Here is a 25,449-nt window from a genome sequence, read left to right as displayed (position 1 = left end):
ATTTCTTCAAGACCACAAAGGTGCAATTCAGCAAATTAGTATCCCAATATGCCAGTGAATGGCTTGAAAGAGTTAATTCATTCTTCCAGAACACCTCATAAATATCCTATGAACAGCCTGTTCATCTATGTCATCTATTTAGTTTGTGATCATGGTGAAAAGACTGAACAGGAGTCCATTTGTGACAAGGCAGCAGGTCGGGACTACTAAGACTGTAAGGTACCCACATGCTATAGACCAGAGTGGGATGACCACTGCTCAACTACTTCCCTCAGCTTTGCCAGTCAAGGCCACCACTTCCTAGCATTAATTTGGATCCTATGCACCAATCCTATGCACCTCACGAAGTGGTTATCCTGATTTTTTAAAAGAAAATACATGAATTGATTATTGGTACAATCAAAAGTATACCAATAATACTTTGTTGTCAGATTAGGAATTTGTCTATACTAGCCTGAGTGTTTTCATACCACAGATTAAGGTCCTTTCAAAAGACGACACTGGAACCCTGCCACAGATACCAACAAACCCTTATCCCTCTACCCCAAAACTCATACTTGAATTTGGGCTGAAAAGTCAAGGTTTAAACCCGGCAATTCATACAGCACAGAATTTTTCTACTAGCTGGTCAAGTCAGTGAATTTTTAAATTTAACTATTCACATGCCTAGTGCAAAGTATGATCCCTGGAATTAAAAAGTATACATGATTCTTAAAAATATAGGCCCTAAGAGCAAGCTATTTCAATTGGCCTTTCCAAAGAAACATCAAGCTGTTTCAATGCTGAAGGAATGCCTCCCTTCCTGGCCTTGGTCAATGGAGTACAGTGTGCTGACACTGTGTTTACAGAAAACTGAAGACTCTTTGATCCAGGTACACTTGCAGCCTTGGGTGCTGAATTCAGAACATCGCCCTCATGACACAGAAAACGACACTGCACAAAACAACTCAAGGGAGGCAGAAGACACATGAGCCAAATCTGTAACGCCTCGTCTCTGCACAACACAGTGATACATTTTAATGAGACAATGTCCTGCCCGTTTAGCACACAGGGCACATCTCTCATGGAACACGGTGTCTGTGGCTACTATCATTCAAGACAGAGACAAGAAAAACACAGGGTCAAACATTCAGCTCAAGACCTGATGCTTTTCACTAAAATATAAAATATGGAGCCAGTGGTTTAAATTGTATCAGCCCATGTCAGGTTGCCTCTCATTCATACACACCAAAAGGATGCAAGACTGCTGCCTAAAAATGCAGATAAATTCATTCAAGGTAAAAGCATCTCCAAAGAGTCTTACGAATAGTAGCTTTCACAGATGAGCAAAGGATTTATTTAAACAGCAACTGTTAGGAGGAAAAATGCAAACAGTTGAAAACTTGAAATGTTTTGATAAAATAACATACCAAACCAAGCCACAGATCTTACATAAACAACACAGGACAAAACAGCAAAATCCTGAGTTGAGTCAAGTCAGGGCTTTGATATCCAAGCAAACAGATGTGAAGAGCGTTACTTGACTAAGAGAGAAGATATGTGTGATGGTTTTGTCCAGTCTATAGTTTTGGGAGGAACTGCTGTTTCCCATGATTATTTTTAACAGTAATAGACCTTTTTTTTTTTTTCTGAAAAACATCTGACATAAACTTGACATGGAATTCTGGCAATCGCTGGTTTAGTTTCTACATCGACCTAGAGCTACAAAGGCAATTAAGATGCTAAGAGTGTGCTGCTTCCATATACACAAGGATAGTATTATATCTTCTCCCCTTGGATGCTCACCACCATCAGCATCTTCCATTGTCTAAACAGGACCAGAACCAAAGGAAATTCTCAGACAACAGTACCCAAGGGCACCTGCATAAACAGGTAAGAACTAGCCAACTACTAGAAGAATATCCCTGGTTGGCAGAATTTTCCTTTTCAAAAGCAAGTAATGACAGTGACTAAATTACAAGTCCTTACAGACACCTCTGGACTCCTGTATGGCTTTATACTAATGGGAAACCATGTCAGAAACATAATCTATCCCATATAAAAATCTATTCTGAAAGCTGGGTAAGAGCTAGAAGATGACTCTGGATCACAGCAAGTAAATCACTGTTTCCTTCCTAAGCCTTCTTGTACATGAATATCAGAAATTAAGTGGCTGAATATGAAGACCATATAGAGAATTTGGTCCTTTGCCCAAAACTACAAGAGCCTTTGCCATCTCAAAAGGATGAAATTCTGAGAAGGGGGAAGAAGGACTCCTGAAATGCCTAAGACATGAACACATCAAAGTAGAGTCAATGTTTTATAAAGAAATGTCTATGTTTTCAAAGAATTAATGCCAAGGCTTACCTGAGGGACACCTGACTTGGCCAGAGGCAGCTCCTAATAAAGAAAGAAGAACAATGGCTAATACAGGACACCATGAGTTATCTCCCTCCTAAAAGATAAGAGACCCCTACACCCTTAAAGCAAGGAAACCAATTCCTTACCAATAGTCACTTTAAGAGAGTATCCAAGAAGTATTCTTAGAGCTTGTAACAAAGTAAAACTTTAAGGAACACCTAGCTGACAGCACAGCGATATGAATTGGTGTTCAAAAGCCATCAAACTCTGAAGGATGCTCTACGGCTTACATGGCCTTCAGATACAATCAATCCATGGGCCACAGAGAGACCACAAACAGATATTAATACTGGGGATGAAGTGTTCCAGCTCTGTGGTTTGGGCAGGTGGAAACAGTGGCACTAACTCTGGGAAGAGTTGGTCACACTTAGACAAGTGTTCTTCAAAGACTGCAGGTGCCTTTCATCTTTGTCTGTCTGTCTGTCTGTCTGTCTGTCTGTCTATCTATCTGTCTATGTGAGGCATGCAGTGTCAAGACATATAGCAAATTAAAGCAAATGGAAGATGAAGACACTATTTTCAAAGAGTTGCTTTCAAAAGCAAACACACAAGTATATGAAGGCATTGTCTTTGGAGCTGGATCCACACAAGGTGGAAATGAACACTGCATACTTAGAACTGAAGACAGAGTCCCTAGAACTAAGGGACTTCAGGGGAGAAAAGAAGAGATACCTGGAATTATTACAAAGGTATACAAGAAGTCGGAGATAAAGACTAAGGGAAATTTTTCTAACTTTACTATAAACTTTCAAAGGACATCTTATGTTGTTTAGACTACAAGATTATTGAGCCTATATACTGATTATTCCCACTGAAGGAAATTACTAAAAGTAAAGATTTTAAAAGAACCTCATACCACCCCCTACACAATTGCCAAAAAACCTGAAGATTATAAACAAATATTCCTGTTTTGTTTTAAACACCTTTTTATAACACAAGTACACGCAATAAAAAAATCTTTGTCTTGCTTGGCAGTTAAGACTTAACTTGGCCTAAAGATAGTGTGTGTGTGTGTGTGTGTGTGTGTGTGTGTGTGTGTGTGTACATGTATATGTGTAAGGATGGGTATTTTGACAGACATGGGAATAATCTTAAAGCAGGGATCTTTTCTTTGTACTGTATCTTGATCTGAGAAAAGTGAAAGTGTTATGGAGGAAAAATGAAGCCTTATTACCTACTCTTAAATTTTAAGGTATATCTAAGTCAGCAAAAACTGCCTTTATGCAGATCCCTGAGGTTTTTAGATGCACACAACACTCCCTGTGATCAAAACACAGAGGAAAGAACATAAGAACAGAACTATCTGGACATGTGTACCTACAACTGAACCATTGGTTTAAAAAAGAATACGTAAAAAATTAAGTGTACATGCGAACATTATCTCAAACAGCTTCATTTATAAAACTATAACTCTAACAATAGAAGAAAATAATTGATACCTTTTTTGCCAAGATAGCAAATGGTTTATTCCCTGCTAGGTCAGAGAACCAACTATGAATGGCACTCTGTGATCGAGCAGTGACCAGCCAGTAATTATCTTTAGCATTAACTTGGGGTTTCTTCTTTCCGGTGTCCTGGAAAGTGTTAAGCTTCAGTTTCTCGGCCAATATGCTGCTGAAATACGCACCGATCTGCAAAAGGAAATGGAAGCAAGACAGTGTTTAAAGACCATGTGCAACTGCCTTAGTTTTGATACAGCCCATCAGAGAAGATGAAAATTTTTATCTTTGAAGCTTAACAACTGTGATTTCCATAATATAGTAAGTCTTTAAGCCTCAAAGTGTGATTTATGTCCAGTAATAAAATGAAAACCTCCCTCCTTTGCTCCTCTGTCCCCAAGAAATTAGGAAAAGAGAAGCACTGGAAATCTCTGGTAATGTGAAGATAACTCCATCAGGGTAAATTTCAGAATGGGCTGTGCTCGAAACTTAGCTGCACTCTCCTTTGCCGTACTGCACGTGAGAGAATGTGCTCTCTCACAAGGGTACACTGAAGGGGACAGAGCCTGGGGGCCACAGAAACCACTCTTATCCTTGTTTTGTCTTAATAGCACCTGCTTTTAGAAACAAAATTCTGTGTTTACATTTGATATTACTTTCTTCAAGAATCTAGAGAAATATATTTAAAAGAATAATTACAGCCGGGCGGTGGTGGCGCACGCCTTTAATCCCAACACTTGGGAGGCAGAGGCAGGCAGATTTCTAAGTTCGAGACCAGCATGGTCTACAGAGTGAGTTCCAGGACAGCTAGAGCTACACAGAGAAACCCTGCCTCGAAAAAAACAAACAAACAAAAAAAAAAAGAACAATTACAAAAGGAATAAATTAAGTACTCAGCATTTTGATTGAACTGCCAAGTTTATAAGCATAAGGGGAAGGAGGAAAAAGAGCTCAGGGAAGGTGTGTCACTAAGTCTGAATGCAGAGAGGCAGGCGTCTGCCAACTATTTCCTCATTTCATGTTATCCCAAGTATAAGACAGGCAAAAGGAGAGATGAGGGAGAAGCGAAGAGCCAGAAGGGATACAGGCTGGGCAGGAGAGAAGAGAGCCAGTGGACAGGAAACCTGATAAGGGTTTTCAAGAATCCAGAAAGTATCACATTTGTTCCCTGAGAACCTTTCAGTTATACAATGCAAACCATTTCTAAGAAGTATCACCAATAGTTAGCAAACAGTAGCAACTTATGTAAATTAAAACGCTCCCCTAGAAAACCAAAAAGTAGAAATCCCACCTTCGTTAAAAGTTGGAGGTAGCAGATGCCCTGTGCATAGTCTGGCCTGATCTGATGGGAGCTATTAGTCAAGTTTATCCTCGAGACAAAAAGCTGGTACAACTTTTTTTTTTTTAAATATGAACTAAAATTCTCTGAACTGAAAAGCGGAAATAAAACTCTATGGTAATGGGCTGGAGAGATGTTCAGTAGTTAAGAGCACTGACTGTTCTTCTAGAGGTCCTAAGTTCAATTCCCAGCAACCACATGGAGGCTTACAACCATCTGCAATGGAGGTGTGATGCCCTCTTCTGGTGTGTCTGAAGAGAGCAATCGTGTACTTATATACATAAAATAAATAAATGAATCTTAAAAACAAAAACCCTGTGGTAGTGTGAATAAGAATGTTCCCATAGGCTCATATATTTAAATATCATATAAAAGAGTCATCAGGAAGTAGCACTATTTGAAAGGATTAGAAGAATTAGGAGGCGTGGCCTTGTTAGATGAAGTGTGTCACTGGGGGTGTGCTTTAAAGTTGTAAAAAGCCCATGTTCTAAGCCCATGTCCTAAGTTGTAAAGAGTCCTATGGCTCATCTCTCAGCTACTGCTCCAGTGCCTGCCTACATGCCCCATGCTCCCTGCCATTGTTTCTAATGGACTCAACCTCTAAAACTGTAAGCAACCCCTCAATCAAATACTTCCTTTTATAAGAGCTGGCTTGGTCATGATGTCTCTTCACAGAAGTACAATATTGACTAACAAAAGCTAAAGTAATAAAAAAAATTTTAAAAAACCCTAGATATCAGTTTTTTGTTTTTAAACAAACTTCACTGAAGTTTTTTTCTTTAAGTCAAATGTTTCTAGAATTTTCTGTGGATAAATTAGGTAGAAGCTATAGCTATACAGATAAATTAAGTAGAAGCTATATTATTCTGCGAATAAATTAACTAGAAGATACAGCTTGAGAACATCATTCCCAAGTTGGCTCAGCACCAAGCCATGCAGAACAGGGCAGTACATCTCTGATGACAAAGTTTGTAAACAAGCAGTCACTAGCAGCAAAATGTTTGATTTTAAATTTCTCAATTGATATTTGGTCTTTCTACCAAAGGCACTAAACAGCTAACAGCATATACTATTGTATATTAGAGAAAGCTCTAGGTTGCAATTATGAGTAAGTATATTAATTATAATAAACAGGGCTATAAAAATGAAAACTATTCTAAGGAATCAGTGTACCCTGTAAATAATGGAACAACTGGATACATAAGTCTTAGAGTTCTCCTTAGTGAATCTTGTAAACAAATCCTGTAAACAAAACAAAGTCAAAATTCCTAAGTAAGCAAGACCAAAGAAATGCACACTAAGAATCAAAAAATTGTCAAAACCATATAGCATTAAAAAATTGTTTTAAGAGTGGTTTCACAGAGGAGGCCTGGGACACATGACGTCCCTGCATCAATCCACCCCAAGTGCTAGGATTACAGATATGTCACTGACCTGGAGCAGTGCTTAGTTTGCTTCTAATGGCAATATATTCAAAAATCAGAAGATATGCTTTTTAAAGCCTCACTCCCAAAACCTAATTTCTACCTCCAAATAATCAATGTGATTCTAATGTTGCTTAAAACACACACAAGCAAAGACATACATGATATTTTCCTTTTGGGCATATCTGGCTCATATGCAGTTAAGTATGAGTACTTCATGCCTATATATTGAATTCATTCATTTGTATAGCTACACAATAGTGTTCTGCAAGGATATGCTGTCCTTTACTTAATCAGGAGAATATTAACAGGCACCTTGAGCATGGGTTCTGAACATTAGTGTTATGAATTCTGTTAAATTGAAAAACCTTTCACATTATTTCCATGCAGGTATATGATAAATTTCTATAATTTGGATAGCATAGTTCTGCAATTTTAATTATACTGCTATATCATCCTTCAAAAGTCTAATAACAACTTATATTCTTTCAAACAAAATGGAAGAAGGTTAATTCAGCACTTGTTTTTATCTACCCAGAACTATTAAGATAATAGCTCGGTTGATAAGAATAGAAAAGGTCAGGTGTTAAACACTAAGATTCATACATTTCATGTTAATGAAATCAAGTTCACATAAGAAATATTAGGGCCTTAAATACATCTCACAGAAAAGGTAGTCCAAGTTGTAATAAGTTATTTTTGTTAACTTGGTTATCTAAATTAGCATAAAATTTGACACTAAGAACCAAAAACTGAGCATTTATAACACATTTAAAACAAACAAACATAGCAGGGCGGTGGTGGTGGCGCACGCCTTTAATCCCAGCACTTGGGAGGCAGAGGCAGGCGGATTTCTGAGTTCGAGAGTTCGAGGCTAGCCTGGTCTACAGAGTGAGTTCCAGGACAGCCAGGACTACACAGAGAAACCCTGTCTCGAAAAACCAAAACAAAAAACAAACAAACAAAAAAAAAAACCTACTCTCTGACATAAACTAGACTCTGAATGCTCAAAATCCATACATTGAAACCCTAACCCATATATTACTATATATGATAAGAGGCTTTTATTTTCTCTTTGTAATTTTATTATTATTTGCATGTATTAAGAGATAGGATGTATATGTATATATGGGGCAGGGGTAGGGGTGTCCAGAACATCCATGCCAGAGCATGTGGAGGTCAGAGGGCAAATTCCAGGAGACAAATCTCTCCTTTCTAGTTGGGGCAAGGTCTCACATTTTGTAAAGACAGGGCTTTTAAGGAGAAGCAAGCAATATGTACAGGAAGCAGATGGTAATTTTCTTCTCTCAAATCTTTGCAGACTGAAACTGTTCCTCTAGAGAGACCTACTACTGGCCAGACTAGCTGCCCCTCCTCCTTCTGCTGTATGTAATAAAACACAGAATTTCCAGGTTGTGGGAAGTGTCTTCCATTAAAGCCAGCACAGCCCACCTGATCCCAGGTTTTCTATATGTGTCCCTGTCATTTCTTCAATGTATATTATTTCTTCAATCCCAAATTGACCCATTCGGGTGTCCAGGGCCAAGCCATGTAGGACATGGAAGCAGATCACTTGACAAAGATGAAAATGTTCTGGGGACAGGCAGTAGGGAGATGGTTCTATAGTAATGTGAATGTATGCACTGCCCAAGATCTAAGCACTAAGATATGGTTAACTGACAGACATTATGTATACCGAATTACATATATACAACTCTATATTAATCACAAATACAGAACTGTAGTTGTAACATGAAGTGTATAAAGATTGCAAAAAGGTAAGGTTAAATTTAAAACTATCGCTGTATCTAGTCAACAGCATTATATACAAATCAACGGTATTTCCACCAATGGTTTAGCAAACAGTCAATTATTTGTGTGTTTTTGAGAAAGAAGGGAAGTATAGATATTGACTTGATTTTTTTTTATTTCTTACTTTTATTTGTGATGGTTTCAATATCAAAGAAGAATAAATCATTAAAAGAAAATGAGTAAGAGAGTAAGAATCTGTGTTTGTGTGTGTGTGTGTGTGTGTGTGTGTGTGTGTGTGTGTGTGTGTGTGTAAAGGATCCATGGGAAAGATGTTTAATTCAATAAACCTCTAAACATAATAGTCTGACTATAAATCTTTCTACATTTTTAATTAAAATATAATTAATCACTTCTTCCCTCTCTTCCCTTCCTCCAGTCTCCTCCCAAGCCCCTTCCCTCCAACTCTGACTATACATTTTTAATGAAAGTTGGTTAAGGACAAAGGAACTGTAGAAAAATCTTATACAGAAACTTATTTGTTGTGGTGACACTGAGTGAATTTACTGAGAAACAATTTGCATGTGCTGTAAACACACAGCAAACTCTGCTGATATTGCAGAGAGCAGTTCTCACTTCAGGGGAAGGAAGACACAAAGACCAAACAGAAAAAGATAAGGAAATACGATGCGATGTGCAGCTGGAAATGCTAACAACCGGCAGGTAGAGAAAAAGGCGAGCTAGACAAGAGAAGCGTTTGTCCTCTCTGTCCACTGGGAAGACCTAGAGCTAATGATACTCCAGAACTGCTGAGCATGGCTAGCGCCCAGCGGCAGACAGAGAGAACGCGATGAGTCTGGACGATGCTGTACACAGGAAGATTGGTGGGGATGCTTCACCAGGGTTTAAGAGGCCCTTTCCAACCAAATATTGGCTGCCCACACACCCAAAAGAAAAGTGAAGGGACTAAATCACGGCACATATAAAACAAAAACAGGAGCCTATGAGTGACACTGAAGTAATCCAGGGTGACACAGAAAAAAAAAAATGAAGTGTAAAGGGGGCTCCCCACACTGAGCTGAAGCTAACACATGTATGAGGAATGATAAGCAGAAAAACATGTCAGCTCCAAGCACAACAAACTGTTCAGCAAGAACCATCAGAGCTAGGCATGCCTGTCATGTCAGCACACAAAAGACAGGGGCAAGAAGGTGGCTGCAAATTCAAGGCCAATCTGAGCTTAATAGCAAGATCCAGGCCAGGATACCTGGAGAGACTCTGTCAAAAGAAATAAAGAAGGGGCAAGTAGAGTGAAGAAAAACATCAAATTCTTGTGTGAAATTTATTGAAGAATAAGAAATTTATATTATTTTTAAATTATCAACTGTGAGGAGATATGATAATTCTGAGTATGATTTTTAAAAAATTGTAGTAATTAGAGATTACTAAGAAGAAGAGGTTGCTATTTTTATACTGTAGGAAGACAGTGGGCATCAGAATGACTGAATGACAACTCAGTGTAATCAACAATTGGGCAAATTGGCCTTGCATTCTTCCCGACATAAAGTGATGAATATATTCTTAGCAAAAACAGTAAACCTGAACTGTTATAGGAAAATAAAATAAATCTATACTGTAGCAATAGTATAAAACTGGCCCAGACTCTTCTATAATGGCAGTTGTAAATTCATAAAAAATAAATAGAAGGTGGAAACGGACACTATAGTGGTCTCAGAATGAAATGCCCGACACTTAAAACCTTGTGTGCTGGCTGGGCAGTGGTGGCGCACACCTTTAATCCCAGCACTTGGGAGGCAGAGGCAGGTGGATTTCTGAGTTTGAGGCCAGCCTGGTCTACAAAGTGAGTTCCAGGACAGCCAGGGCTGCACAGAGAAACCCTGTCTTGGGAAACAAAAAAACAAAAAAAGAAAAAAAACTTATGTGCTTCACGGTTTGCAAACATGAGGAAATGTTGAACTGGGAATACAGCTTAAATCGATGTATCTACGTCAAGGGCATCACAAACATACCTTTTCAGGAACTACAGAAAACAATCAGCATTACCTTGGATGGGTTGATTACAATGTTTCTGGCTGAGCCATGTTCATCTCCAGTGAAGGCTGGCTGGTTGTTGAATCCCTGCTTTACATTCACGGCTGTAAGTTCATCCTGTTCAAGAGAACATATTGATTAAGCAGAGAACAGAAACACCTGAAGGTAATCCAGACACTGCAGCCTGAGTAATAACTAAGTTCACTGTTGTCTATAAGAGAAAGCAGTTCAGAGGACAATAACCAAGAAGGCAGAAACCTATTTAAAAACCAACGCATACATGAAAGATGAAGATAATGTTGAAAATGTGCAGGGCATAGAGGTTATCTCCACTGAGTCAGTCTTGACTGCCATCTTGGAAGGATTAAAATCACCATGGAAACACATCTCTGGGTGTTTCTCGTACAGGATCCTTAGGGAAGTTTCACTGATCAGGTAGGATTCCCCCTGACTGTGGTGATACCATCCCAGGGGATGGAGTCCTGGACTTAAGAAAGGACAGAGAAAACTGACAAACATACAGTCAAATCCATTCCACAGGTAAGAAAAGTGGCACGTACTATGCTAGTGCATCATCTGGGCAAAGCCAGCACTGAAATATTATCCTTAGGATGATCCTACATTACAAAGCAACGTTTCCGTGACACCAAGAACAAATGTCACATGAAAATGTAGTCTAAAAATACAATGCTATTCCTACAGTCCTTAAAATGACCTCCTGAATAGATGTGAGAACACTTTTCCAAAGTTATAACACACCAAAAAAATAGCCTGGAATAATGATTATTATTATTATTACTATTACTACTACTACTATTACTATGCTTGTGTTGATTTTGGTTTTTCAAGACAGGGTTTTTCTATATAGCCCTGCCTGTCCTGGAATTCACTCTGCAGACCAGGCTAGCCATGAACTCAAGAGATCAGCCAGCCTGCCTCTGCCTCCTGAGGCAGTGTTGACACTAAGGCCTGAGCCACCATGCCTGGCTAATAGCCTGGAATGAAAAACAAAATTTAACCTCCTTGCTCTGCAGGGATTATCACTGTTATAGACTAAGTCAGAGCTAGAAAATACATAATGGGAAAAAGCAGCTGGAGGAAATGAGGCAAGAGATAGTCTCAGTGAACTGGGCTGATGGTCACCACAGCACAAAAGGAAGAATGGCAGGCACCTGCTGCAAACGAGAAACAGAAAAACTGTTCCAAGAGCTGCTGTGATCAGTCAAAAATGGTCACCTTGGCTAAGGACCCCAATCTGCTAGAACACACCATGCCATGAGCATCTTGGCAGGCCGCTGCTCTGGCTACGTTCAAAAGATCCCAATACATGGAATATAGCTCTGTGGGACTCAAGTCTCCTCTCCGCTGTGGTGACCACTTAGCAGAGGGATCCACACAGAAGACAGATGTCTCAACCTTATCCAAAGACATCTCAAACTGATCACCTACTTTCAAATTAACTATTTAAATTTTTAAGACAAAAGTATAATGTATATTTTAAGTCAGGAAGATTTTTGATCAACCTCAAGAAGCAAATAACAGAAGTTTCTGTAGTCTTAGTGTCTAAAACAGCAGGGGTGCAATCACAATTTCCTATGATAGGAGAGTATCATAGGAAAACTTGGTGTGCATTTGCCTGTGATTTGCCACTAAAGTGTTGAGAGAAACACTAAGCGGCAGCATATTTTTTACTCGCAAGGGTTGTGACTTAAAGCTCAAGAAGAAATACTAGGCATTTGAGATTAGTTGATTTTACAGTCTTCTTTACTTTCTACTTACAACTGACACCACTCTCTTAGACCCCACCCCCTTTGAGTATAGCCACCTCAAGTGAGGTTACTACAAAAACAGGTAAAAAACGAAGAGCATGAAAAGCATCACAAGCAAACTGTGCACAGACGGTCTCTTTTCTGAAGTACCTGAAAGGAACAAACCCTGATGGCAAAAATCCAAACAATGAGCTATTAACAAGACTCACACTTTACAACTGTTGACAACATTTCTCAAACTACAATGCTACACCTATATACGACCCCTTTAAAGGAAAATCATCAACTCCAACCTGAAGATGTCTGTAGATCAAACTTTGAGAACCCAGGTTAGGGTAGTGGGAGCATTAGGCAGCTTTAAGTGATTTAGACGAAAGAAGGTATGTGTTACATGCATTCAGACAAGAAGCTTCTATGTTCTGCAAGCTTTGCCAAGATTAATTAGGTATAATTAGAAAAGAGTCCAAATTTTGGAACGGAATGCTTCCACACTGCCAAGCCAGAGCTATCTCTAAGGGACACAAATAGCTACCTCCCTGTGAGCCTTGAACCTCTTCAAAGACTTTTCTAAATAGATGAATAACAACCATCAACTGTTACAATGATTTTCCTTGCAAAGACAAGGAGAAAGATCACAGCCATTATCTTGCAGTCCAAGAAAGCATTAGCCATACCATTTTGTTCATATATGGAACTTCTATGGGTAGGTAACAAAGTTACCCCAAAAGTAGCCAGAATGTGGAGAAAGGAGGGCTCCTATACTCCTTCCCATTGGCTTCAACTAAAATACAAGCCTTCTGTGGCAAGAAAAACCCCAGCATTTCAGGGCCAAAGGCAAGAGCAACCTTAGTCCCAGCCTGTGCTACATGCTGATATCTGGTATCAAACAAGAAAATATAGCAGGAGCCTTAAAGCAAATTTAGGAATAAAGAAAGAAAAAACAATAGCAAAAGCAAAAACAAAGCAAAAGTCTAGTGAGTCCCATGTTAACAGAGAAAGCTAGTGTTTATACTCTTCTATACACTTTCAAAATATATTCTATATAGACAGAAAAATCAGATATTAGGGACTCCTAATGCAGCCATAAAATCTCACATATTTACACTGAAGTTACCATTTTTCTGGATCACTCTAAAAGCAATCTTTTCATTTCAATAAGATTATTTCATCAAGGCCAGTGAGATGGCTCCTTAGATGCAGACCTATAACAGTCTGAGCTCGATCCTCAGGATCCACATGGTAGCAGGAGAGAACCAACTCCCAAGAGCTACCTTTCGGCCTCTACATGTGTGGCACAGGGTGTGTGTGTGTGTGCGCGCGCACACATACACATTTTTTTAAGTAAAAAAGGATGTCTTTGGAGAGATGAACATATTTTGATGCCAGTCTGGAAACTACTTAAGCTCTTTCTCACCCAAGAAACAAAACAAAAAGGCCCAGCTTAGCACATATTCAAAGACCGCGGGAACGGCAGATCAAGAAATAGCACACAAACACATGTGCACATGCACACACCCATTCTTATCCTTTTCCCAAACTCACCATCTACTACACAGCGCCATGCAGACACTCACGATGGTCTTGATCGCCTAGTCCTCTAACGAACTTAGGGACCATTTAAGGAACTGAAACAAAATCTCCAGAGGGGATAAAGACAACAGAAAAGCAGAAAACTGTCCCTTTAACTGCTACCCAGGGAGACTGGTTAACCCATATCTTACCAAAACAAAGTTTTGTAAACAGTTTTATAATTACTTTCCCTGGTCTGTACCTCTCTCCAAAAAGCATTCTCTCAGATTTTAGAAGTTACCTGCTGACCCCTGTTAGAAAAAGCTAATATCCATGACTGCATGATATGATGTGCATACCTAGAGATGGAACGGTAACCCTCATTATAGTCAGAGTTTAAAGTCATTGGGCAACGCACAAAGTTGACAGTATAAATGACCTTAAACATTAAGGAAGAATCTCTCACTCCCATATGTCATCATTAATCAGAATGCTTCCGACACTCCTTCCTTTGAAGTATTCTAAGGAATGTAAGGTCCAGCTACTGCCTGGTACTCATCTTGCTTCTGTCCTGCCTACCTCCTAGCTGTACTGAGTCTTCCTGAAATAGTTTCCTTATCTGCACGGCCTTATCCAGTGGGCTTTCTCTTTTCTACCCTCCAAAGACCACAAAGAAGAACCTAGCATAATTCTATACAAATCATAAATAATGCTGAAGGCCTTTTCTCTACCAGTATCTGGGCACAAATCAAAGCACTTCGCTATGACTGAAACTGCAAAGCCTCAATGAAGACCCGTGGTCCAGGCTGGCTGGTACTCTGTATGATAGCATCTTATAGATCTTTGTTAGAAGGCAGAGCTCACACACAGTACTAACCAATTAACAGGACCAATTAACAGACCTCTCTATAGCTCATCTCTTTGTTTCAAAGGAAACAGGAATAACTTACAGGGCCAAAGTCACATAAGACAAAATGTTGCAGCATTTAGCACAGTGCCTGATCCGTTATTAATTGCCCTATTTTTTAATATTTTAACTTGCATTTAATCTACTTGACAATTTTATGCATTTTAACCTATATGCCTACATCATGCCACTTCCACTGCTCCACCCCTTACTATTGTATTGTGAAATCTTTTGAATTTCACAAGCTATAGTTCAGCGCCCCCCCCCATTCAATCAACAAGTAATTATAAATACGGCACTGAACTAAAGGCTAGAGGATCCACTGTAGGCAAACGGCAGGTGTAGTATATACCCCAAAGAAGCATGCTGTCTGCTCAGAGAACAAAGAAACATTTAACTCAGTCTTGGAAGTCAGATGTGGAAAAGAGGCCTTTGAGATGAGCTCTGCTTTTGAAGGAGTTACCCTTCTCTAAGAAGGCCCTTGCAATGCCAAAGTTCTGACCTCTCTCATGAAGAGACACCACATTAACACAACAGGGAGTATGAAGCATGTCCAGTACACTGTGTAATGCATAATGCAACCACACACACACATACAAATGTATAACCAACATCTCACCAAGTAGATTTACAATTGTCTAATAATCCAGAGGAAAGGGGACAACAGACTCAAGTCCACAGTAATCACAACAGAAGCTAACTAAACAGTTGTGTTGTGCTTGAGCTGAGGTATTATCAAGTGAACCCAAAAGGGGAAAAAAGCCCAACTACATGCTATACTTTAAAATTGTGCACTTTAAAGACAAATAAATTGCTAGTAAATGGACACAGCAGATGCATACAGTCTAAACAATAAACATGAGAATGCTCACGTTAACAACAAATAAATAAACTTAAAGACAAGGGGAATTAGATGCAATAAAAAGAGGCCTGCCACGACAAAAGGTTCAGTTCATAGGAAGAGTAACGCTCACTGATGAGGTACATGCAACAAAGGAACACAGAGGGGAAATATGATTGATGTCTATCGAGTTGGGAAGATGGAAGAATACTGTCACTTAGCGAACAGGAGCAAAGATGCAGCTAGAAGCTGATCCTGGAGCCCTAAAAATGGATAGAATACACAGGGTGTGGCGGGCCACAGAGGGGATTCTGTCTTTACTGTAAATATGCTAAAGGTCCTAAGCGAGGGGGTAGCAGCCTATCATTCAGGTCTGCAGTGAGAACAACTGATCAGAATAGGGTGAAAAAACAAAGTCATGCGGGAATAACAATCTAGAGGACGGAGGGTTCTCAGTTAGCCTCTGTTTATAGGTAGCAACTCAAACCTAGGGGATGGGAAGCACAGAAGAGAGAAAGCTGAGAAGGGACAAGGGTCTAAGACAGACCTCAGGGAAAACCCAATAGTGATCTAACAGTCAGATAGAGAAAGCCACTGAGACTCTATGGTCATTCCAGGGAAAGAAGGAAACCTGATGTGCTTTAACTGAGACGTGCAGGGACGTCCTGGAGCGAGAGAAAGCAACAGTGTCAACTGCTTCTGGGATGTGGACACCCCTGGAGACCGAATTCTGAAGGCCCCACCCACAGCCACACTAGAGGGAGCAGAAGAGATAGGAAGTTCACAGAATGCTTCTAGAAAAGTTTGGAGAAAGAAGAGTGAAATCAGGAAAACAGGGTCATGGGGTAGAGGGAACTTTAAAATGTGCGCTTGTGGGGTGTGTCTCACTGACACCAGGAAGGAGAACAGGAACAAAACAAGGTCAAGAAAGTAATGATCTCCAGACTGCGTGCAAGACAACACAACTATATGCAGTGCCAAATCAGCCTGGACACTCAAAAGACGGGGAGAGACTGTACACAGTGCTCAGTGTAGAACTGGGCCCAGAGCAGGGAGGGGATCTCAAAGTCCTAGTCTCTAATAAGTGTGCAGATGACCTTGTTTGAGCTAGTATCTTTGTAGATGCAAGTAAGTCAAACGGGGTCATACTGAATATGTGGATTTGGGTCTAGTAGGTTAGTGTCCTGATAAAAGGGGGGTACAAACAGAAGGAAAGACAGTAAAGTCAAGACTGGGAGTTCTCTGGCTACACACCAAGAAGGGCCTGGGCCAACAGAAGCTACAGAACACAAGGAAAGACCCTGCTCAAGGCGCTAAGTGACCACAGCCTTGCTGATGCCTAGGTTCCAGACTTCTAACCCATGAGAAAACAAGTCCCAGTGTTTTAAGCTGTCCAAGCTATGGAACTTTGTTCCAGCATCCCTGGGAATCTAAATAGAAAAAAGGACTTCTGCCATCCCTCAGGACAGCACCGCTCCTGAAGTCGGGATCCCAGCCAGCTATGTGGATCCCAGCGGTGTGGAAGCCATTACTCAGTCTACAGCAGCTGAGAACACAGTTTTGTGGTAGGGACCAATTTTTATCTGCACTCCTTGCTTGATGCATCACCCCAGAACCATCCAGGAAGTTATTAAAAGATCAACCACAGTTATACATGATAGTGAAAACATTAGTGCCAGCCTCCTTAAGAGGGCAGGACTCCTGTAAAAAAAGAAACCTTTCCTCTCACTTGGCCTGATCATCTCTAACACCAGGGCCACATCTGCATCGAAGTCACACCAAAAAGGTTGGCTTTGTCTGTCTGCCGTCATCTACCTTGCTATCAATACTCACCTACTATCCTATCCATACCTACAGTCTGACAATCACTAACTATGAGACCTGAAGTAAAATCAAAGGACAAACCTGGCACAAGACAGCTACCTTCATACCTACGCCGACTGAAAGCAGAAGAAAATGTCTTTTCTCAGCCGGGCAGTGGTGGCACACACCTTTGAGTCCAGCACTCAGGAGGCAGAGGCAGGCAAATCTCTGAGTCAAGGCCAGCCTGGTCTACAGAGTGAGTTCCAGGACAGCCAGAGACACACAGAGAAACCCTGTAACATAAAACAAAAACAAACAAACAAAAATTTTTAAAAAGAAAATAGTAACTGTCTTTTAATAATGGTAACAGTGATACTCTCTCCCTGATGTTTAGGCAGTACATACATGCCTCAAGTAACTCATAAGTAACTTAGGCATGGTGAGAACTATTTTTACATATTGAGAAACTGAGGCTGAGTCCTGGGAAGAAGTGAAGATTTAGGTAGTATTACAGCTGGAACCTTAAGCGCCCACCTCCAGGACCTCTTAAAAACACACCTCTTCAGGCTGCTACTGGTAAGGAGCTGCATCTTTAGTTACAGATGTTGTTGACAGAATAAGGTCCAGAGAGACAGTAAGACCTCTGAAGCAAGCAGTGTTTCTGACTATCTACCCCAGCAGCCTGGCTCTTTACTCCTCTTCTGGAAATGGCGGTAATGCTGCCCAATTCACATTCCCAGTGCAACCCAGTCAGAGGAACTGGCACACGCTGATTATTTTTAACACAGACTGATCCCAAGCATCACCTTCGAAATCTTTATAGGGCCAGAACACACAGACTAGCCTGCACATGACTGAGTGCTTAGAAACTCTCAAAGGCTTAAATGGAAATGTCCACCGCAGGTGAGTACCAAACACATACTCCGAGTGCCAATTCCTCTCAACCATGGCCCTCGCTCCAACCCCAGTGGCCAAGTGAAACTGGCATTTCTTCTCTTGTTTTAAAGCAGGAGAGCCTTTGATTCCAATTATATCTAAATACAGTACACTTAGCATTTATTTCACTCATTTAAATAATTGTATCCCATTAATTCATACTCAAACCCCATTCAAATGCTTGTCACCCACTGATCTCAAACACCTGCATGTGGCTCTCAGAAAGATTCCAGGAAAACTGCAGGAGAAAAATACTTGAACTTTTAGATTTGCATATGCATAAGGCAGGAAAAGGGACCTTAAGTATCTGCTAGTTTACCCTACTCAGATTTAGTCACAAAAGATGGCTTTCTCTTTAGCTCCTCCACTGCTAAGGAGAGCCACCACCAAGCCCAGATGATTCTCCACTGCAAACTTCCCAATGTAAATTCTTCCTTTCAATGCTATTTTCACTCAGCCTTTACTGCGGCCATCTGTAAGGTGATCTGAAGGTAGAGACAAGAAATCTGAACATTTTCCACACACTCTTTTATTTTTATTTTCCTTTCCTTTCCTCTCCTTTCTTTTTTTTTTTTTTTTTTTTTGCCAATTATCACCAACTGCCTGCCACTTCTTCTCCAGTCCTATTTAGGCTCATCTTTACTTTGTGGTGGTTGGTTACTGAAGCCATCATCCTCACAACTTCCTGGGCTCTACTCCACGACACTGGATTTATTAGACATGAACTAGTGAGACAATTCAACAGAGAATCATGTGCACACCATCCTCCACCAACCTCCACCATCCCTCATCATCCCCCATGTCTTAGTCAGGGTTTATATTCCTGCACAAAACATCATGACCAATAAGCAAGATGGCGAGGAAAAGGGTTTATTCAGCTTACACTTCGACATTGTTGTTCATCACCAAAGGAAGTCAGGACAGGAACTCATACAGGGCAGGAACTTGGAGGCAGAAGCTGATGCAGAGGCCATGGAGGGATGTTACTTACTGGCTTGCTTCCCCTGGCTTGTTCAGCTTGCTTTTTTATAGAGCCCAGGATTACCAGTCCAGGGATGGCACCACCCACAAGGGGCCCTCCCCTCTTGATCACTCATTGAGAAAATGCCTTGCAGCTGATCTCATGGAGGCATTTCCTCAAGGGAAGCTCCTGTCTCTGTGATAACTCCAGCTTGTGTCAAGTTGACACACAAAACCAGCCAGAATACCCCACAAGCAAGCTGCCAGGCCCGGCAATGGCCCAGCTCCACCAAGCCTGATTTGAAGAGCCTGCCCTCCCTGCCAGCCTGCGGTGTCTCCGAGCATCGGTCTCTCACTACTGAACCCATGCAGTACCTTCAGCGCCTCTCTATAGGAAGAATGACAATCACAGCACAGGATCCAAAGTCCAGTTCCAGCCTAATTTTCCAATGTTGAAAATGGCACTGGAGAGGTCAGTGTTTCTTGTGCCTCCGTTTCTTCATTTATAAACAGCTAGTTCCATTCATCTCAGAGATGATAAAGACTGGCATACACCCAGCTACACAAAGCACTCAGTAAAACCAGCCCAGTAAATACTGCCTACTATAATGTAACTGGCACTTTACATACTACTGAATTATATATTAGTCCTCAATCTTAACATTAAAAAGAATTATCTATCATTTTAGAAATTGTTTTAAATAGATCAGTGAACTAGACACAGACTACTCCCAAGGCAGGCTGATATGATCCTCAACGGATTAACGTGCACAAAGGACCATGAAGTGACATCACAGGAAGGTGGCACTACCACCGTAAGCAAGCAGCATTTCACTTTTCTGGCAACCTGTTTATATCGCATATTTATATCAGATTAAAATTTAATTCTAAAACAATCTAGTCCCTCACCACAGATACTCTGACGAACACTCAGGGAGATGGACAGCAGGCTCCTATTTCCTTTCAACACCCCATATCAGCCAGCACAGTGGGCAGCATACACCAAGTACTGAGAAAACAGATGTATAATCTCAAAAAGTTTGGTTATTTAACAATCTCTAAGCAAATTTCCAATAGTACTGGGAATTTAAATAGTATCTCCAATTCACAAAGAATCTTCAAAACAGTCGGTTGGCATTTCATTTGAAACATTTAAAATAAAAACAACTGACTCACAAAATATTTTCCACAGTGTCTAGTACACAGTAGGCAGCAGTGTGGATAGCTCTATTAAATCTGAGCAATGTTGGTACTGTCTTTCTTGTAGGGCTGAGGAGAGGAAAGCCTGGCACCTTCTTGGACCTAGTGTTTCATAGGTCCTCCACACCTTTAAGAGAAGCAGCACTTTAACAAAAAACGATCCCAACAACACTTCTGATACATGTAGTACTACTGCTAACATGTCACTCTTTCCAGTGCTTCCTGTAACAGTCCTGAAAATCACCTCAATGGATCACTCCAAAACTGACAGGAGAGGGAGACAACTGATCCAGGACTCTGTTCACAAGGCATCATGGAGAGGGAGGCACTGCATGTGTCGGACAATCTATTCTTGCCAAGGAAAACATTGGTGTGGCCAAAGTGACTCTGGAAATGTCTAGAAAATTCAAGGAAGCCACATGGAAGTCACATTTCTTCAGCTTTCTCAAGAGACAACCCAAACCATCCCTCCTCTGAAACTCTCTATCTCTGCCTTGATCAGGCTCATCTGCCTTCCTCCACCAGGTTTAGTCACTTCCTATTTCCTGTCCTAAATAAAATACAGGGTCATATATACAGATTCAACATATTCTCACCTAAGAGAAAAATTCCTCCCAACATGGTGCCCAATTTCCCACCTCATATACCAAGCACACCTGGGATCCCAGTACTCAAGAGGCTGAGAGCAGGCACCTCTAGCTTCAAGCCAAAAAGGTAACCGTGTGTGTGTGTGTGTGTGTGTGTGTGTGTGTCCGTGTGTGTGTGTCCGTGTCCCAGGCAAATATAATACATCAGTAATATCAGAATACACTTGGGAAGTGAAGTCAGGAAGACTGGGCGTTAGAGGGCCAACCTGGGCTACATGAGACAATCTAAGACACAAGAAGGGTCTGAAGAGATGGCTCAGTGGTTAAAAACATCAGCTGCTCATCCTGGGACCCAGCTTCAATTCCCATTACTCATATGGTAGCTAAAAACTATCTGCAACTCCAGTTCTGGCTTCCACATGCATACAGAACACAGGCATACATGCAAACAAAACACACATACAAACACAAATAAAAATAAAAAATAGTAAATCTAAAAAACAGAAAGAAAGAAAGAAAGAAAGAAAGAAGGAAGGAAGGAAGGAAGGAAGGAAGGAAGGAAGGAAGGAAGGAAGGATTGATTCCTATCTTGGTGCTCAGGATTTTTGCCCAGGCCTTCTCCATGCAGCCTAGGAACCCAGCATCTCTGAATGCTTATAAGAGGAACAGGCCATCACTGGTGCTTGCTTACAAATGGAACAAGCCATTTCTGGTTTATTCCCATCAGAACCTTTTAATGACTTGAGTATCCTGTGCACAAATGAGGTATGCTCTATCCCCGAGTTCTCAAAAGCAAGAACTATTCCTTCCATATCCTGGCACTACCATACCCTGTACCAGGTTAGGACTTAGGAGATTTCTAATACAATTTGCTGATAATGAATGTTACCTCATTCCCGGATTATTATCATTCCTTTATGACATACTAGCTCTTATAAGGCCCCTCTGTACACAACTTACAGTGGCTGGGGCCGACAGAGGCAAAGGTAAGCAAGAGCGCACATGCTGCGCTAGATGCTGAGCAGTAAGCTATCACTCGGTGATAAGGGAATAAGGCAGGCAGGCAGCAGAGGATAAGGGAGCGAAGGTCCTAAGGACAAAAATCATGTAACAGGTCTAGGAAAGTAAAGGTCCCATCAAGATTTTCACTGGCCTCTTGGACCACTCAGCACAGGAGAGTCCAGCTCCACTGAGTTCCGTTTCTCAGAGCCAGCAGGCAACTGTAACATTTGCTGGTCCTCGTGCCATCATAGGTGAGTCTTATTTACTTACCCCTAAATCGACAAATTTTCAGCTTCCACTGATGTAAATTTCAATTTTGATTCACCAGAGACTTCTGAAATTGAAACCACCAGGGGAGGGAAGCTCATAATCTCCCCCTCCTCTTACTCATTTCTCTACCCTCAGGAAAAAACTAAAACTCTCTTTCTCTGAGGCACACTGGTTTAGGGATCAGCATCAATGTATCTACCCCTAAAGCCTAAGCCAGTGGTTTTCCAGGTCAGGGACCTCTGGGCTCTAAGAACTTCGCACCTCCTTCCCTGTGAGAAGGCAGCCTGTCTTTATGCTCTTCAATCAAAACAACATACTGCCACAGAATGAATGCAATCCAGTTAGGAAAACCCACACATTCAAGAGATTTGCAAAAATGTAAAACAACACCTTTTTTTCATCAGTTCTTTTTATTTGAGAAGAGCTGTTTTCATTTTTCAAAAAAAAAAAAAAATCTAAGCCTGAAGGTGTACAGGTATATCATAGAAAGCTTGTTCAGCTTGAAAGTTTGACTGCCAACATCACATACACACCAAAAATAAGTAAAATTAATCCACTATTATATTAAATGAGTAAGTGTAAAATATATTTTTCAAATTTTTCTGTTATTTCCAAAATTTTTGTAAGTATTAAGAAATATGATTAACCAATAAAAACCAACTTTGTAAGGAATCTCCAATGCTTAAGATTGTAAAGAGATCCAGAAAACATGTTTGGGAAGCTCTGGCTTAAACTAACAGTGCTAGAAACATTTCTATTCCAAAGCTGCATTTCTCAGGGTAGGCAAGCTACTGTAAATTCTGCAGATCACACAGATCACGCCATCTCTCTAGGCTCACATCAACTCTGCCAGTTACTGTTGAAGAATACCCCATTCTGCTTCCCTCATGGGCATCCCGAACACACAGAACAAAAAACATCTGTGGGGAATCTCAGAATATGTGAATGGGACTTTATTACGGATCTAACTATATATGAGATCATCCTCCTTTATCCAGATAGGCCCTAAATCCAGTGACAAATGTCAGGTCATAAGAGAAGCCTGAGCAGAAGAGGTAATAGGAGGCTGTGTGAAAACGGAGGCAAACACTACTTGTAAGGAGGGGGAGGAGGAAGAGGAAGAGGAAGAGGAGGAGAAGAAGAAAAGGAAGAGGAGGAGAGAGAAGGGGAGGGAAGGGAAGAAGAGGAGAGGGTATGGGAGGGGAGGGGAGGAAAGGCAAAGCCAGGGAAGACCTAAAGCACCCGCCAGGCAAAGTAGAACTTGAAGAATTCTTCCCTAGATCTTCCAAGGGTCTCTGGCACCCTGATTTCAGACTCCCCAAAAGAACTATCGGAAATAAATTCCTGCTGCTTTAAGCCCACCTTCCCCATCCCAACACTTTGTAGTAGCTTCTTACAAGAACCACAAGTAACAAAGGAGTCACCCAGGGGCCTCAGTGTGACTCTAGGAGCTACTTTGCCTTTTGTGACCTTAAATTTCATATCCAAACACCACCACAGGGCACCCAAGATTTGACCTCAACTTTCCTCTCCACACCAGAGCAAAGCAAAGTCTAGGCCCAGAGCCTAAGCTGTTGCTCTCAGAGATCCTTGGCAAAAGCTGGTCCCTTGCTCTGAAAATTCACTCCACATCCTCAACACCACCTACTCCTACATAAGCTCCAGAGTCAAATCCTTCTCTATCAGGTTCTATCGAAAAAGAAAAAAACGGGTCACTTCCTATTGATCCCACAGCAATTTGAAAACCATTTAAACCACACTATTCCTCATTTACCTGTCTAGCATTCCCTCAGTCCCCATTTCTCTGCTCCAGAACTAGATGGATCCAGAAAGGTCGAGTGTGTGTGGCTATATGGTGGCCCAGAGCACATCAGTAGTTCCCCTGGCTTCTACCCGCTAGATGCCAAAGCAGCAACACACACACACTCAGACATGACAACCTAGTTAGTGTCTCTAAGTACTGCCAATGTCCCAAGAGAAAATAAAGACAAAGCACCCTAGCTGAAAGTCTGCTGCAAATTGAAAGCTCCAGGGCTCTGGATCTAATGTTCCTACTATTATTTATGATTGTATTCATTCATTTAAAACCAAAAACCAAAGTTCTGAGTCCTAGGTGTGAGCCAGGGACATAGCAGGAAATCAGACTTGGGTCCTGGCCTCATTAAGCCCAAGTTGGCAAAGAGCCTGAAGAGTGCTCAATAATACTGGCTGAATGACTGCATCAGTTTGGCATGCACATGTACAATAACATTCCCCTCGTGACATAGAACCAACAGTGGAAAAGGTCTCTTCCTCAAGTCCATAGCATTCTGTAACTAAGGAGGATCCACTTTCAGGTATGTCCAAATGACCTGGTGACACTGTTATCAATGAAGCCGACACAGAAGAACCCAGCAGTTGCCAAAGACGAAGAACACACAAAACAGAAACAAACAAAAAACCTTCACAACTGGTAAGCAATGGTCCCAGTAAACAAAGAGCCAAAAATGTCTCAGCCAGGGCTACAGCTATCCCAGAGGTAGAGATGGGACCTGGAACCTTCCACCCAAAAACACAAGGTTAAGCCTGCATGAACTTTAGACAAAGCCACGGGAGATCTGGCAAGCTGAGGCAACAGAATGCTAAGCTGAAATGTCCCACTGTCACCAAAGCACAGGGTGCCTTTAAAAGCAAAGGGATTCTCACTGTTGGGGTGACTTGGGGGTCCAGGAAAAAATTGGAAGCTCTCTAAATAGGCCAATAATGTAAAGACAAATCGGGGGACAGAAATGCTACTGAGGCAAGTCACCCTATGGGAGCTGAGGTTCCCTTCGTCATGCAGAAACTTGGTACGATCCACCTCTACCACTCAAAGCCATGGCTGCCAAACACGGTGCAGACCTCAAGACCATCCTTCTCCTGAACAAGGAGAACAAGGCTCTTCCCTCTTCCATCCCGTCGTTAGGATGTGGAGGATACCAAGGAGGGGGCCTCTACCCTCTCAAAGGAGAAGGGGAGGGAAAATGGGGGAAAGGATTGTGGGAAAGGGTGAGTGGGAGGGGGGACAGTGAGCATGATGTAAACTGAATAAATAAATCAATTAAAATATTTTAATTTAAAAAAGAAACAAAAACTCCTCCTGCCAAAAGCAGAAATAAAGGAGACCACTGCTTAGCTTCTTTTGACTTCCAAGAGGCCTTGGTCCTGAGGGACCTCATCTGGTGCCCTGTCTATTGCCCATGCCCCAGACTGAGCCAGAAAATAAGAATTCTGATAAGTTAAC

The 25,449-nt window shown here is 41.2% G+C and overlaps 1 protein-coding gene across 1 annotated transcript in view; it reads right to left on the bottom strand.

The window, feature by feature from the left end:
• The window catches only part of Med12l (mediator complex subunit 12L), a 292,238-nt gene that overhangs the window by 256,699 nt on the left and 10,090 nt on the right, over window positions 1–25,449 (bottom strand). Inside the window, exons 3-4 of the mRNA XM_028763676.1 lie at window positions 10,416–10,520; window positions 3,840–4,031 (exon numbers count right to left, since the gene is read on the bottom strand). Coding sequence (XP_028619509.1) covers window positions 3,840–4,031; window positions 10,416–10,520 — 297 coding nt within the window. The remainder of the gene's footprint in view (window positions 1–3,839; window positions 4,032–10,415; window positions 10,521–25,449) is intronic.

This window comes from Grammomys surdaster, unplaced genomic scaffold (genome assembly GCF_004785775.1).
Source record: "Grammomys surdaster isolate TR1022 unplaced genomic scaffold, NIH_TR_1.0 139, whole genome shotgun sequence".
Lineage (NCBI taxonomy): Eukaryota > Metazoa > Chordata > Mammalia > Rodentia > Muridae > Grammomys > Grammomys surdaster.
This window is presented reverse-complemented; position numbering and strand designations above follow the sequence as displayed.